The sequence below is a fragment of the Nuphar pumila genome, chromosome 6 (assembly GCF_984573655.1).
Source record: "Nuphar pumila chromosome 6, dmNupPumi1.hap1.1, whole genome shotgun sequence".
NCBI lineage: Eukaryota > Viridiplantae > Streptophyta > Magnoliopsida > Nymphaeales > Nymphaeaceae > Nuphar > Nuphar pumila.
In genome coordinates this window covers 9,273,234-9,289,544 of record NC_143254.1, presented here as the reverse complement: position 1 = coordinate 9,289,544, position 16,311 = coordinate 9,273,234, and the positions used below count along the sequence as shown (strand labels likewise).

Here is a 16,311-nt window from a genome sequence, read left to right as displayed (position 1 = left end):
AGGATAAGGGTACAAACCTGAGCCTCCTTTGATGAGGTGTTTCATTTTCCGCCCAATTAGGATAAGAGTACAAACCTGAGCCTTATTTTGATAAGGTATTTTATTTCCCGGTCAGGTTAAGGGTTAAACTTGAGCATCGTTTCTACACGAGGTATTTCCTGTCCCATCCAGGTTAAGGGCAAAAACCTGAATCTCACTTCTTTTGAGGTAAAATTTTTCTTCTTTATTCTCCATTTCATATCTACCATTTTCATCAGGGCTAAATTTTCTCATACCCAGTCAGATCCATCAAACTGGGGCATTTTTATGGCCAAAATTTGGTGTGTTTTTCTTTGCCACTAAGCTCGTCTTCAAGCCGGCTTATTAGCAAAGAGGGGCATTTGTAAACACCCCAAATTTTTCACATCCATTCTCAAACAATCCTCCTCAGGCAGTGCCAACCCTATTAGGTCAGTGTAGGAGTCAAACCCTGAGTTAGTTTCAGAAAATTACCATTTTACCTATTTTTCATTAGGAAAATTACCATTTTACCCCTAGGTCATCCCAGACCCCAGTCAGTCGGAGTCAATTAAGCTCATTGGTTAGTTCAGAACATTTAGAATATCAATCATTTCAAGCTCATCTGAGCTCACAATGAACAGACCATTTCCATTTCTGACCATTCCTGCCAAAATGGGATCATTTCTTCAGAAATGAGCTTATTTCTCACTTAAATCCAAGCCAATTGTCTCTGAGTCAGTTATTCATAGTCAGCCATACTCCCCAGAGTCTAACTTGAGCTCACCAAAAGTTCGAGTGCTCCTGTTTCAGTTCAAAACCATTTCTAAGTGTCCAGGAGCCCATTTTAGTCCATTTCAGCTCTTTCAGCTGAAATTGAGCTGAGTTCAGCCAATTGAGCTAGTGTTCAAGCTTCGATTTTAGTTCATGTCAGTATTACTAACCTTTGTTTTAGCTCAAAGCCAACTCAAATCCCTAATTCACTTCACTTCAGTGACCATTCTGTGTCATTTCTCTAAAAATGACAGCTTTTCTTGAAAATTCAGTCGGAAAGGCCAGTTGAGTCAGTATCATTGTCAGCTCATTGGAGTTCTAAAACTCTAAAACCCAGCTCAATCTAGCTCATCTCAGTTCAATCCAGCTCGAACCTCAATTTTCAGTGTCACTCTGACCCAGTAGAGTCTCGAAAACCATTTTTTGAGCTATTTTGCAAATTTTATCAATTTTAATGCTTTTTGAACTGGTACAAATGTCTGTCGGGGTCTAACATCCAAAATTCTTCATTCACGACCTGCATTTCGTATGTCATTTCTCATCATTTCATATCATTTCTCAGCATTTCATAACATTTCATCACATTTCATTCCATTTTCGAAGTCCAGAACTCTAGGTTTATAAATTTCAATCCAGAACAAGTTTCAAAAGCTTTCATAAATCAATTTCAAACCCCGGGTTTCCAAAATTGACATTTTTACCCCCGGAAGTCTAAATTTGGAAATATTTTCTCAAGAAAAATAATCTGGATTTATTTCAAACTCAAATTTTTGAATTCTACACTGGATTTGCTTTGCAACGGGGTATTGAACTTCAAAATTGAGCTTGTTTCAAAAACTGCCAAAAATAGCTCGTTTCGTCTGGAAACTTTCTAAAAAGACTATTTTACCCCTCTAATGGTCAAAATAAATTTCAAAAGTGGAATTTGGACCCGCTCTGAGATGGCCCATTCATTTACTTTTCTATTTTATAAAAAAAGAAAAGATGTTTCTTTTTATTTGTTTGTTTTTGTTTTTATTAATTTTTATTTATTTATTTTATTTTAGAGAGGTGGGACCCACAAGATGGTCACCCAAACCTCCAGCCCCACTTTCCATTTTTTCTCATTTTTTCTTTCCCTTTTCCTTTTTCCCTCCTTTTCTTTCTTTCCTTTTCTTTTTCTTTTTCTTCCTTTTCTTTTTCTTCTTTTCTTCCCTTTCTTTCCTTTCTTCCTTCCTTCTTTTCCCTCTTGCCCAGCCATTCACGTAAAGGGTTCTCTCCCTCTTTCCCTTTTTCATTAAACCCTAGGTAAAAGCCAATTAAAGACCTAAGTTTAAAACCCCAAAAAAAAAAAGAGGAAAAGACTCATACGACTGCCTCTTTTCTCACTCACCTCTTCCTATCTCTCTCTCTCTCTCTCTTTCATTCCATTCAGCCATGGCTGCCATCCCTTCAGCTCCAACTATTAAGTAGCTCCATCCGGTTGCAGCAGCCACGACCCCGGCCACCACCATTATTCAACCCCGGTTCCAGCTCCATTGAAACGTCTATAAGGTGCAACCTACCTTCAACTCAAGCAAGCATCCAGCTCCTCCTTCAAAGCACCATCAGCACCCTCCATTGGCTACAACCCATCTCAAAAATACTTTCTTCCAGCAAGGATCAAGGCTGCAGTCAATCTATCCATTACAAGGTGGAATCCAAGGTATGACTCTCATTTCATCAATATTTATTTGTTTAAATACATGATATTTCAATAAAAGTGCTACCAGATGATATGATCCATCCGTTCTATGGATGGAATCCCTCATCTCTACGGCCAATATAAAAAAAATGGTTCATATCCCCTGCTTACTTTTTGTTTTATTTTTGTTATTTTCCATGATTAGTTACATACTTTAAACATCATGCTAGTTAGATTTATGTTTTGCTTAGGTGTTATTCTGATTTCATTAAAGTTAAGTTAATATTCTATTCGTATGTCCATTATTTTACGTAGGAATTCTTTATGATAAATCTTGAAAATTTTATCATGGATGCATATGGTTGTTTTTGATACCTTGGAAAAAATCCAGTACGATTTGGATTTCAAAACCTTCTCAAATAAATCAAATCCCAAACCGGGATTCTGCATTTCTGGAACTTCCAGTTTGCGCTTTAGCAGACAAGAACCTCCGACACCACCCTCGTGGGAGATTCGGATTGTTCTCAAAACATCACAGTGGATTCTTAATTGAATCTACTAGTGATCTGGAAATTTTAAGGTTTTTCCAATAAGTTTTAACCTCTGTAAAAAATCCGATTTCTCAAACCCCTGGGAAAATATCGGTTTTCTTTCGTCAGGGTATAGACAGACTCTAATGCACCAAGTCCATCCAATATGTAACTCTTATGCAAAAACTTTCAACACAAAAGTTGTTCCTAACATAATTTCCTGTCATTTCCCAAAATTTGGGAATTTTTGGATCTGTTTCATTATTTTTCCCATATTTTCCCTTTCTATCTAACAGATTCCAATGTCCAGAAATCTCAGAGATTTAGGTCTCTGATAACAGTGTAGATTTTTCCAAACCGTAACCCGAATCCCAATGGTGTCAAAAGATCAAATCTTCATATGTTTGTCAGGGACATTTTCCCACAATTTCAGCTATTTTTCCATCTGTCTGTCATTTTTCCCACATTTTCTACCGAAACCTGTCTGTTTCCTTCATTTACTAGAGTCGCCGGATTCCAATCTGACTTGCCGGAGTGGTACAGATCCGACCAAAGGTCAAAACCAGAAAGTGTAAAAAGCAAAAATCTTTGCCTTACTGTCCTCTGTCACCCCATAAAATTTGAGAAATTTTTATGGAAACTTGATATCCAAAATCTCCTTTAGAATCAACATTTTAGGCAAAAATCACAAAATTTAGGGTTTTTATTTGAATTTTCATGTTTAAAAATACAAAAAAATTAGATTTTCGAGATCCATTCTGTTTTTAGGGTTATTTTAGGTGTCCATGCCAAATTTGGTTTAATTCCAAGTTCATTTGCTCTATGTGTTAGTTTATCTTTAAATTCAGAAGCGAAAATCAGGTTAAATTTGATATTTTATGATATTTTCGTTATTTTAGGGTTTTTATCATGTACATAAGCATGTAGAATCATATTAGGGTTAATTCCAATCTCCTTTGCATTTCATATTTTTCAATTTTGCAAAATTTATTTCAGAAAACCCTGGTTTCAAGGCCATAGTCTTGTTATCGGGGGTATTTTGGTCATTTGACCTAAATTTCGAAATTTCAATTTTTAATTCTCCAAAATTTCATGCATATCATCATATTTTATCATATTATGTTTGATTTATTTCATTTGATTTTCAAATTTTCAAAATTTACAAAAATTCTTTCAGAAAACCCTGATTTCAAAGTCATTAGGGGTATTTTGGTCATTTTGACCCAAATTTCAAATTTGCAAGTTTATTTTCAAAATTTATTCATTATTTCTCATGTTTATATCAAAGGGGGTATGATTATGGGTTTATATCTGAATAATATCTGATAATTTCCCATATTTTCGGATAAATTTAGAAAAACCTACATTTTTGTGCTAACATTGTTTTCTAGTTTTGCAGGAATATTCAAGAAGAATATTTTATTTTCTTATTTTATTTCAATTCAATGTAACATCAAATGTAATAATTTGGAATAAGATTTACATTTTCTGCTTAGAATAGGACTGCATTGCATATAGTTTAATTTATGCAAATTTCAATATGTGATGTATGATTCATGCATATTATTTCAAATTCACTATGGTTTACACGAATGGCACGTGCACAAGCTCTTATGGAGTTTATAAACTCGGTGGGATTCGTATTTATGGCCATAGTCAGAATACGAAGAAAACCAAGATTTATGATCTTCGTATTAGCCACATTCAGCCTACACACTTAGGCTAACTTCAAAATGCACTGCATTTTTCAAAGTTTTAAAAGGATTTCCCAATTCCTCAATGAAATTCCCTTTCAAATTCATATTCATTCATTCATATCATTCAAATTGCATTATTCTCAAATTCATTTTCCAATTTCAATTTTAGAAAATTCAACTTTCTCAAGAATTTCCAAGTCTTTCTCAGGATCTGATTTTCTCAAAATCTTGAGTTTTCAAAAGAGATTTCAAAGCATTTCCCAAGTTCAAACCAAGATTTTCGAATGTTTTAAAATTCTCAAATTTCAAAGTCTCAAGTTTTCAAAAAAAGATCGATTTTCTCAGATTTCTCATTTTCCTGAGAACTCAGTTTCCTGAGAATCCATTTTTCATTTCAAAAGTCATTTTCCAATGAATTTCTTAGATTTTCTTAGAATTCTGAAATCCGTTTTCTCAGAAAAGAAATTCCAAATTTCAAAATCAATTTTCCAAAGTTCAAATTTTCCTGAGAATTCATTTTCAATCCAATTTCTGATTTCCAATAAAATTCAATGATTTTCCCAGGAATTCAATTTCAAGCACTTTTCCAATCCTTTTCCAAATGTATTTCAATTTTCCAAAGCAAACATCATATTTTCTCAAACTTGCATTTTTCAAAATTTCATAGCACAAGCCCGATTCTTTGTGTATTCTAGGAAAAATAGAGCATCATTTAGATATTTGAGTCAAGTTAAAGCACGTAATTGATCCTTGGTTCAATTACCCCTGGTAAAGGCGCCAGAAACGGTTGAACCTCGTACCGACAGGCGGATCCCATTCCACGGAATTTTCCCGCAAATTTTCAAAACGAAGGCTAGTAATTTTCAAAACTTTGGTCGAGTTTGACTCACGAAATTTGTTTCTATCTCGCAAGGGAGGGGAAAAATTTTGCGATGAAAACAGAACCCAAACCCCAATCTGAACCCCTGATGGGTCCGATACCCAACCCCTGGTAGACCTCATAGCCCGAGTCAGGGGAACGCATTCGGTCCAGGTCGGATAGCTCGAACCATATTGCCTCTCACTGTTTGTCATTTCCAAGGGGTTAGGGTTTCCCCCTTCGTTATTTAACTCCCTAGATCCGGACCACCCATCTCTAAGGGGTTACGGTTTCCACCTTTGTTATTTAACTCCCTAGATTTGATCCGTCCATCGCGAGAGGAGAAAGGGAGGAGTTGCAGAGTCTTTCCTGAAGCCCAAGAATGGTGCGTCTCTCTCTCTCTCTCGTTCGAAAACTAGATCGAAGTCGGAAAGAAATGCCATGGATTTTGGGGCTTTGGTGATCTTGCATTATCGTGATTTGTTGTTTTTCATGTTTGTTTTGTGGTGCTTGCGTTGTTACTGGATGAATAAATCTGGGCTTATTACCAGTTGAGTAAGTTCGCATTGATTACAAATTTAGGGTTTAGCGTTAACCTTTTTGCTGGGGCTTTTTGTATTTTTTTCATATTTGTTCTCTTAACGTTGTTATCCTTGGGTAGTCTTAGGGTTTCTGAGATTGGTTTCATCTCATAAGCTCAAATATCACTGCTTTAAGTTTGATTTCTTTGTGGGCACTCGCTGTTGTGCTTTAAGTTTGGGTTTGACTAATGCTTCTTTATCTGGTCATTTCGGATCTTCCAGTATCCAATTGACTCGTTCTCTTGAAGCAAGAGTGAGAGCTTCCTTCTTTGATATTCTTATGCATCTGTCTGAAGCTTATGAGCTTTCAGATGCTTGTGAGGAAGCTTACACCTTTTCTAGTCTTTGAAGCTTTTATCTTCTGCTTTTTTACCATTTATTAGGTTGATTTGTTTTTACTTTTTTTTTTTGCCATATTTTCTCATTTAATGTGTTGCTGCATTTTGACATAGGGGTGAGTGTTCCGATGATGACTTCGTAAACCTGTAATGATCGTTGAGATGATTACAGTAATGAACATCTAAGGGACTGAGGTGCTTAATTATATATACGATGGTTTGAACTTCTCTATGTACAGATTTCCTGAAGTTTTTTTAACATCTTTTAAGCTTTGTCTTATAACAATTTCACCACTATCCTGGCGACATTGTTACTGAATAGGAATAGATTGGGATTTTTCTCACTGTGGAAGATGAGGTTCTTTTTTACATTTTTAGCATGCTTTGTGCTCTTGTTGCTTCCTTAATCTTGTGCGGTTGCTTAGCGTTTCTCTTTTGTGGCTTATTCTAGGGAAGCAAGATAGAAAGACCCCCTCGCTATCCATTTGCATGCATGTGCTGCATGTGGACGTTGGGGAGCTATATTGCTCCTGAAACCATATGAATGGAATGGAGATCGGTGTCTTCTTGTAAATAGGCATATCCAACTGGCTGAACCTTTTTATTTACAATTCCTATCTTTCTCCTCAAGTATAATGAGGGAAGTCGGTAGCTGCATAGGTACATTTTTATTTATTCACTAATTGAAAACCGCCTTTCATCCTGGATTTCCAGAAGTTTGCAGTAAGAACATCAGAAAACATTGGAAGATATTTCATTGAAAGGTATAATATTATGCCTCGTACTTCAAAATGCTTTTTGTTACTTCTACAATGAGGATTTTCTCTGTCTTAGAAAAAAGTTGATAGGGAAATCTTCCCTGTCATGGAAAGAAGCACATTATCATTTTAACTAAGAGGCAGAATATTTAAAGCATTTTTTATTTACTTGTGTTATTAGATATTTTTAAATGAGCTTTTAAAGTTTTTAAAAATATATTTTTTAGGTTTACGTTTTGCACCTCAAGGCTTAGGCAATGCTTTTCACAACATTGCTGCAAACTTCTGAAAAGCCAGGCTGAAAGGCAGTTCTCAATTAGTGAGCGAGCAAAATTTTGGTCTCTACCTGTTCAGTAACAAATTCTCCAGGATCATACATTAAGATGTTCAAGCAGACTCATCTTCCTCAATGGCAAAATTGTTGTAAAACAGTTTAAAAGATGTTTAAAAAACTTCAGGAAATCTATACATTGAGAAGTTCATGCAATACTATGTATAATTAAGCACCTCAGTCCCTTAGATGTTCATTACTGTGATCATCATCGCGATCATTATAGGTCTATGAAGTCATCATCGGTGCAGTAACACATGTCAACATTTAACAACACCATTAAACGAGTAGATGAGGCAACCAGAAAACGAAAAGCAAACCAACCTATGAAAAGGTAAAAAACCCAAAAATAAAGGCTTTAAAGACTAAATGAGGTGTAAGCTTCCTCACAAGCATCTGAAAGCACGTAAAGCTGCAGGCAGATGCAAAAGAATAACAAGGAAGCTGTCTTTAAAGCTTTTATTTTGGGGTTTTTTACCTTTTCATAGGTTGGTTTGCTTTTCGTTTTCTGGTTGCCTCATCTACTCGTTTAATGGTGGTGTTAAATGTTGACATATGTGTTACTCCATAATAAAGATCAATCAAAGTCAGGCCGAATATGAATCCAAGTCCAAAGCTGCATATATTAAATCCATTGAGTTTTTTAAAATTGATCAATGCTAGATTAAATAGATTTCATAAAGTAAATTTTTCCTCCAAAATACATTTCTCATAAACTTAACCAAAGAGAGGGTTATATGACCAATGAGCTTGGTTCAAAAGACTTGATAATTATGAGTCAAGACAGCAACAAATTTTACCTCCTACCTTTTGGGATTGAAGCAAGAATGTATGGGAATCACTTGTTAATTTTTGTTTATCATTGTTTTTTTCAACTTTATCTTGCCCTATCCAGTTCTGATTTCAGTTTAAGGTTTTATGAAATTTGTTAAAAGGGAAGAATTTGGAGAAGCGGTGTGTATGTTTTATAGATAAGGAAAGCAATCAATCTTGGATGGTTTTGATTCCTGCTGATCCATCATCTGCAAGTCAGTTCCTTTTGCTTCTTCATTATGTCTCAATGTAGGTTCAAGAGTTATATTGTTATTATTTTAGTTGCAGAGTGCTATAATGCTGCGTTGGATCATCAACCGAACCAATCTAGGCCATTTACTTTATGCATGGTTTTCCTTTTTAATTGTTAAGATGGAGCGCTGGTTAGAGCAAACTGGTCTAAAATAGGATTTTACAAGTTTAAGTGGGCTTTACTTTCCCAAAAAGTGCGTCATAAGAAACACCTTTACTGGCTCTTTTTTGCGCCAAAATTTATTTTTCTGGCAAAAATAAAATATGGGAAAATCTCTTTACCGATGCAATATTAGCACCAATAAAGAGATTTTTTGCTCTAATTTAACACCAATAAAAACACTTTACCAGCAAAACCTACTTTGACGTATTGGTGCGAAAATCACACCAGTAAAGGTAGAATTTCTTATAGTGGCACGTTCTTAAGGATAACCTTAGAACTTCATTCTCTTCAATTCAGAGTTTTTTGAAATTGCAAACTGAGCTTTCTTGTAACTAAGATTTCAAGAGTTACTTGGTTTTCTAAAAGATAGCCATCACGAAACTAGAGATTAGAAATTTGCGAAGGAAGTAAAAGAAGACAACGGGTCATATCATAGGTATGTATGGGACTAGTAAGGGTCTGTACTGTTTCAAGGTATATATAAACATAAAAAACTTTCACATTGTTTTCTTTTTTTATGGAAATAAAATGAGAACATTTTCTTATAAATAATTGTAACTTATCCCACGATAGATATGATTATCTGTTTGGGAAGGCTTGTGAATGTCACGAAACTGAAGGAATGTCACAAGTTCAAAACCTACAGATGGCGTCCCTTGCCGCAAGGTCGAAGCTGTGTGTGCTCTTCTGTTGTCTAGCGGGAGTTGGAACCTCAAGGGTTTTACCAACCGGAAGCCAACCAATGTACAGTTGGTGATGGGGTTTTTCTTGGATTATCCAAAAAAATAATTGTAATTTAGAACTTTTTGACAACCTCTCACTATTTTTCAAAATATGATTGGACAATCAAGAAATATTGTGCATCAGCAAGACTGGCTTTTAAACTTGATCCTCCTCCATGCAAGTAAAAATCTAAATTAATGCTTCTCCAATGCCTTTTTTTTCATTAAAAAAATATAAATTAATGGACATGCTTAATAGAATGCCTTCAAGTTAGCTCTTATCATTAACTTGATTTCCAAACTTCTATTGATGTGAATTCAAGTTGGAACACTTAAAGTTTTCTCTTTTCTGAATTCATCATAAAAAAAGGTCTCATGAGAAATGACTCACTTCTAAAATCACATAGGTTCATTAAAGCCCTGTTAGGAAATAGGTAGCTGGGATGGACGTTTATGGAGCAGCTACCAACTCTTCAAATCCATCCTTTAGTGTAAATACAAAAGAGAAAGAGCCTCACTTCCCGTCCCAAATGCATAAATGCCCATCCTAGCGCCGAGATTCCAAACCGAACCACCGTAGGCGTTTGACCCAGATTTTGCCTCGGAAACACCAAATGCATAAACACCCATGCCAGCGTCGAGATTCCAAACAGGCCCCAAGAGCCTTTAGCTAAGGCTCAATGTAGTTGTAGCTCATGAGTACACATGAATAATGCGTTCACATAATAACCCAACACTATAAAAAGCCATGTTCATGTATCAGAATCAACAGTTGTGTTATGATAAGGGATTCAAACTGGATTGGTTCGGATCTAGGATTGTTGAATCCAAGTAATTGAATATTTCTTAAATGGGTTCTCCTCCAGCCATATCTGACTCTTTTAGTGTCACTGTTGCGTGTTTTACCAGTATCTTTATGACACAGCCCTAGGGTTGTAACCAGTGTGACAAATCTCGCGAGAAATTGCCTGAAAGTTTAAAACGGCAATTTCTCGCGAGATTTACAAAATATTGCAAGATTTATGGAAAAACATAAATACCGTGATTTAAATGCGCTATTTATGTTTTAAACGGCTATTTATCACAAAAAATTAGTGCATTTTTATTTTTAAATAATTTTTATTAATATTTTCTTATAAAAAATATTTTTTATATTTTTAAATTAATTATTTTATTATCAAGATTTTGTCGAAAAAAAATCAAGATTTATGGATTTTTTCAATTTCTTGCGAGTTTTTGAAAAACGAGAAATTGCCGATAAAAACATTTGTCACTATGGTTGTAACCCAAGTTTTAAGGTATGTCCATAAAAAATCTCGATCCAAATATGATTTGGATCAACCCATACCATCCCGAGTAGGGATGATAGTGGATCCCCAAAGCGGGGCCCCGCCCTGCCTCGCCCCGTTTGGACCGGGGATGAAGGGTATGAAATGGGGATGGAGGCGGGGACGAATGTTAAAAGTCATCCCCATCCGGGGATGGACGTAAACTTTTGCCCTCCCCGCCCCATCCCCGTCACTTTTCCCCGCAATATTCCCGCCCCGCCCAGCCTCATCCCCGTTTGAACTGGGGATGGAGGACATGAAACGGGGATGAAGGCAGGGGTTGAGGTTAAAATCCATCCCCGCCGGGGATGGAGGTTATAATCTTGAGGCGGGGCAGGGGTGGAGACCCTGTCCCCCGCCTCACTGCCATCCCTAGTCCCGAGGCATATGCCAGCCGAGTTTGAGTCACGATTTTTTGCCAGATATCTTATTAGACATGGCTTGAACCTAGTGTTTTATATCCTTTTATATCGAGAGTAAGTGTTAAAACTAAACAGATCTGGATTTGAGATTTCATTTTCTTGACCCGGCAAAACTTGAACCCAAACCCCAATCCGAACCCCTGATGGGTCCGATACCCAACCCCTGGTAGACCTCATAGCCTGGGTCAGGGGAACACATTTGGTCCGGGTCGGATAGCTCGAACCATATTGCCTCTCACTGTTCGTCATTTCCAAGGGGTTAGGGTTTCCCCCTTCGTTATTTGACTCCCTAGATTGGATCCGTCCATTGCGAGAGGAGAAAGGGAGGAGTTGCAGAGTCTTTCCTAAAGCCCAAGAATGGTGCGTCTCTCTCTCTCTCTCTCTCTCTCTCTCTCTCTCTCTCTCTCTCTCTCTCTCTCTCTCTCTCTCTCTCTCTCTCTCTCTCTCTCTCTCTCTCTCTCTCTCTCTCTCTCTCTCTCTCTCTCTCTCTCTCTCTTTGTCTCTCTCTCTCTCTAACACCCTAGTTCAAAAACTAGATCGAAGTCGGAAAGAAACGCCATGGATTTTGGGGCTTTGGTGATCTCGCATTATCGTGATTTGTTGTTTTTCATGTTTGTTTTGTGGTGCTTGCGTTGTTACTGGATGAATAAATCTGGGCTTATTACCAGTTGAGTAAGTTTGCATTGACTACAAATTTAGGGTTTAGCGTTAACCTCTTTGCTGGCTCTTTTTGTATTTTTTTCATATTTGTTCTCTTTACGTTGTTATCCTTGGATAATCTTAGGGTTTCTGAGATTGGTTTCATCTCACAAGCTCAAATATCATTGCTTTAAGTTCGATTTCTTTGTGGGCACTCGCGGTGCGCTTTAAGTTTGGGTTTAACTAATGCTTCTTTATCTGGTCATTTCGGATCTTCTAGTATCCAATTGACTCGTTCCCTTGAAGCAAGAGTGAGAGCTTCCTTCCTTGATATTCTTATGCATCTGTCTGAAGCTTATGAGCTTTCAGATGCTTGCGAGGAAGCTTACACCTCTTATAGTTTTTGAAGCTTTTATCTTCTGTTTTTTTATCATTTATTAGGTTGATTTGTTTTTACTTTTTTTGTTGTCATATCTACTCATTTAATGTGTTGCTGCATTTTGACATAGGGGTGAGTGTACCGATGATGACTTCGTAAACCTGTAATGATCGTGAAGATGATCACAGTAATAAACATCTAAGGGACTCAAGTGCTTAATTATATATACGATGGTTTAAACTTCTCTATATACAAATTTCCTGAAGTTTTTTTAACATCTTTTAAGCTTTGTCTTGTAACAATTTCACCACTATCCTGGCGACATTGTTACTGAATAGGAACAGATTGGGATTGTCCTCACTGTGGAAGATGAGGTCCTTTTTTACATTTTTAGCATGCTTTGTGCTCTTGTTGCTTCCTTAATCTTGTGAGGTTGCTTAGCTTTTGTCTTTTGTGGCTTATTCAAGGGAAGCAAAATGGAAGGACCCCCTCGCTATCCATTTGCATGCATGTGCTGCATGTGGACGTTGGGGAGCTATATTGCTCCTGAAACCATGTGAATAGAATGGAGATCGATGTCTTCCTGTAAATAGGTATATCCAACTGGCTGAACCTTTTTATTTACAAATCCTATCTTTCTCCTCAAGTATAATGAGGGAAGTTGGTAGCTGCGTTGGTACATTTGTAGTTATTCACTAATTGAAATCCGCCTTTCATCCTGGATTTCCATAAGTTTGCAGTAAGAACATCAAAAGACATTGGAAAATATTTCATTGAAAGGCATAATATTATGCATCGTACTTCAAAATGCTTTTTGTTACTTCTACAATGAGGATTTTCTCTGTCCTAGAAAAAAGTTGACAGGGAAATTTTCCCTGTCATATATTTTGGTAAAAGGGTTTTTTATTCATGGTTTTTTGGATTGTATTAGACCCACTGTCCGTGGTTGCTTTTTGTTGGAGCTAAGCAAAAACAGCAGGATCTCACTCTGTAGATTAAGGTAGTTTGGAAGATGTTTTTGGTATTATAAACTGGGATGGCAGGAGGGAATTTCATACTTTGGGTGCTCAACTATGTTGTCAATGAGCTTGTCGTCAATGGCCTTGCCAACAGGTGAGGTCATCGTTTATGCCATGCTTTCTGGATCAATCCCTTGTTTGCTTTTTTTTTGCTTTAGTTTTGTCTCTTTGTCCCCTTTGCAATGTTTGATATAAATTTATTCATTCAAAGAATCATATTGCACAAAGAACGCTTTGGTCTCTCCTTTTTGTTGTCATTGTTGCTGCTTCTTAATCTGGTCTTAAAGATCCTTTTTAGTTCCTTGTTGACTCGTTCCCTTGAAGCGATAGTAAAATTTTCATCGTTACTCGTCTATGTCTATGTGAAAGTGGCCTTCGTGTGATGCTGCTTTCTGATGAGTGGAGCGGTGCTATATCTGTCTTGTCGCCTTTGTTTTGTTTAGAAGGTTTACAATTTTCTTATGTTTCATATACTTTATGGTTGTTCTTTGCGGATCTTGTGTGTGTGTGCATGTGTGTCTGTGTTTATGATGTTTGATAGCTACTGTTTTTTTCTTTTACGTTTTAGGTATAAACTATAATGGCAGGAGGAAATTTCATGCATCGGGTGCTCAGCTATGTTGTCAATGAGCTTGTCGTCAATGGCCTTGCCAACAGGTGAGGTCATCCTTTATGCCATGCCTGCTGGATCTATCCCGTGATTGCTGTCTTTTGTCTTTGTTTTGTCTCTTTGACTCCTTTGCATGCTTTGACATAATTTATTCGTTTAAAGAAACTGATTGTAGTAAAGAAGCTTTGTTCTCTCCTTTTAGCAGTCAATGTTGTTGCTTCTTAATCTGGTCACAGGGATCCTTTTTAGTTCCTTTTTGACTCGTTCCCTTGAAGCTATAGTAAAGTTTCATGGTTCCTCGTCTATGTCTATCTGAAGGTGGTTTCTTGTTCTGCTGCTTTCTGATGAATGGAGCGGTGCTACATCTGTTTATGATGTTTGATGGCTACTATTTTTTTCCTTTTATTTTGTTTAATACGGGTTTAGCTATTGCTTCTTAATCTTGTCATTTCGGGTCATTTGGTTTTCAATTGACTCCTTGAAGCAAAGGTGAGGGCTTCCTGGTTAATCTTGTTTCAATGTCTGAAGCTTGTGAGTTTTCAGATGCTTTTGAGTAAGTTGGAGCTTCTTTTCTTCTTTGAAGCTTTGCTTTTTGCTTTTTTTGGCCCATTTATTTTGTTGGTTTCTTTTTTCTTTTTGGAGTGCCCTTTTTACTCCTTCAATGCTATTACTACATTCTGATGTATGATTAGTGCACCTGTGATGATTTCAGGACCTGTAATGGTTGCTGCATTCTGACTTATGGTATATGCAATATTTTTCTCTTTAGTATATTTGATGGTTGTTCTTGTGTATCTTGTGTGTGTTATATGATGTTTGATGGCTGCTACTATTTTTTTCCTTTTATTTTGTGGACTACGGGTTTAGCTATTGCTTCTTAATCTGGTCATTTCGGATCGTTTTTCTTCCAATTGACTCGTTCCCTTGAAGCAAGAGTGAGAGCTTCCTTATTCTTGTGCAACTGCCTGAAGCTTGTGACTTTGTGAGCTTTCAGATGCTTTTGAGGAAGCTGACACCTCTTTTCTTCTTTGAAGTTTTGCTTTTCGGGGTTTTATTTTGCCCATTTATTTTGTTGGTTTCTTTTTCTTATTTGGATTTCCCTTCTTACTCGTTTAATGCTATTGCTGCATTCTGACGTATGGTTAGTGCACCGGTGATGATTTCATAGACCTGTAATGATTGTGAAGATGATCGCATTAGTGAACATCTAAGGGACTGAGGTGCTTAATTATGCCTACGATGGGTTGAACTTCTCTATGTATAGATTTCCTGAACGTGTATTCTTGGAGTATTTAGAAGTACATTGCTTCCTTTGGCTGGCTTATTGGTTTAGTTTCTGTTATGTTCCTTGTTCTTGTTTGGTGGTTTATGGCTATTTACACTAATTGGGTACTGCTTTTTCAGCCCGGCCTTCCAGAGGTTTGCAGTAAGAACATCAAAGAGATTGGAAGATATTTCAATCAAAGGTGATTAATTCTATCTTGTATTTGAAATCGATCTATGCTGCATTTCATGGCTTCAACAGTAGCGAGGTGTCCCCTACTATGAGATGGGGTTTCCTTTATTCTTTTTTTATGGCTCTGTGGATTGCATTAGAACCACTGTAGGTCTTTTTTCTTGCAGCTAGTCAGAAACGGCAGGAGCTAGCTGAGCAGATGAAGGAAGTTTCAAAGACGTTTGAGGTATAAAATTTGTTGTTTCTTACATTATTTTCTTTCAGTCTTACAGATTTAAGCTGTTTTCTTTTGTGGCTGACATCCGAGCCTGTTGGTAATCGACCTGTCTTTGGGCTTTGTTGCAGTCGTACAAGAACCAATGATTTGAAAAACTGATGAAGAGTCAGGTTGCAGAAATGAAAAACCTATTTTCAATATTGTGTGTATAATTTGGTAACCCAAGTAATGTTGTTCCATTCATGTACAGAATAAAGCTTTTGCATGCAACATATAAATTTTCCATCAATTACTATCTCAGTTCTGTTTGTCCAACCGTATGACCGAATGTTATCGTGCTGCGTGATGCATCTCCTTTGGTGGTTCGATGTTATTACCTTGTTCTGTGGTTTGGGATGCCGGACACATGAACACGTTGTGATAACTCTTGTTCTATTTTTACTTTGTGCGGAGACATGGATAATGGGTTTGTTAACTTGTTTTTAGATCGTAGGACTCATCTGCCCTAAAGTATCTTAACATGTTTGCTATGGATTTTAGCCCTGGATATGGATCTCAGATTGGATCTAAATATTAACAAATGTTTAAATTTTGGTTAATTTGAGAAAAAATAGGAATTGATATTTTTATATATAAATGCTTTAGCCTGTGTTATTGGATCTAATTATGAAAGTTTATCAAAAATTATGGATTTTTTATCTGAATATGGATCCCAAACTGGATCCATTTACTAAAAAAATGTTTACAATTTGAATAATTTGAT

At 36.6% G+C, this 16,311-nt stretch overlaps 1 protein-coding gene and 5 non-coding genes across 6 annotated transcripts; 5 read left to right on the top strand and 1 right to left on the bottom strand.

The window, feature by feature from the left end:
- The first annotated feature begins 6,560 nt into the window (after positions 1–6,560).
- On the top strand, positions 6,561–6,639 carry LOC149833874 (small nucleolar RNA SNORD25). The gene has a single exon (XR_016432834.1). It is a non-coding gene; the product is annotated as a small nucleolar RNA SNORD25 (small nucleolar RNA).
- A 195-nt stretch (positions 6,640–6,834) lies between these two features.
- LOC149833873 (small nucleolar RNA snoR136) lies at positions 6,835–6,966 on the top strand. Its single transcript, XR_016432918.1, has one exon. It is a non-coding gene; the product is annotated as a small nucleolar RNA snoR136 (small nucleolar RNA).
- Positions 6,967–7,699: 733 nt separating this feature from the next.
- LOC149833872 (small nucleolar RNA SNORD25) lies at positions 7,700–7,778 on the bottom strand. Its single transcript, XR_016432953.1, has one exon. It is a non-coding gene; the product is annotated as a small nucleolar RNA SNORD25 (small nucleolar RNA).
- A 4,879-nt stretch (positions 7,779–12,657) lies between these two features.
- Positions 12,658–12,789, top strand: LOC149833871 (small nucleolar RNA snoR136). The gene has a single exon (XR_016432919.1). It is a non-coding gene; the product is annotated as a small nucleolar RNA snoR136 (small nucleolar RNA).
- A 435-nt stretch (positions 12,790–13,224) lies between these two features.
- LOC149833869 (uncharacterized) lies at positions 13,225–15,863 on the top strand. Its single transcript, XM_090011083.1, has 5 exons — positions 13,225–13,246; positions 13,834–13,922; positions 15,280–15,341; positions 15,499–15,557; positions 15,677–15,863. The coding sequence occupies exons 2-5, from the start codon at positions 13,846–13,848 to the stop codon at positions 15,692–15,694; spliced, it is 216 nt and encodes a 71-aa protein (XP_089867209.1). The 5' UTR covers positions 13,225–13,246; positions 13,834–13,845; the 3' UTR covers positions 15,695–15,863.
- Positions 15,022–15,100, top strand: LOC149833870 (small nucleolar RNA SNORD25). The gene has a single exon (XR_016432938.1). It is a non-coding gene; the product is annotated as a small nucleolar RNA SNORD25 (small nucleolar RNA).
- Positions 15,864–16,311: the final 448 nt, after the last annotated feature.

Bases quoted from the DNA above. Each gene is read 5' to 3' on its own strand.
- LOC149833869 (XM_090011083.1), top strand. From the start codon at position 13,846: ATGGCAGGAGGAAATTTCATGCATCGGGTGCTCAGCTATGTTGTCAAT. The intron at 13,923-15,279 runs GTGAGGTCATCC...CTGCTTTTTCAG, and splicing joins GTCAATGGCCTTGCCAACAG to CCCGGCCTTCCAGAGGTTTG. The intron at 15,342-15,498 runs GTGATTAATTCT...TTTTTCTTGCAG, and splicing joins GGAAGATATTTCAATCAAAG to CTAGTCAGAAACGGCAGGAG.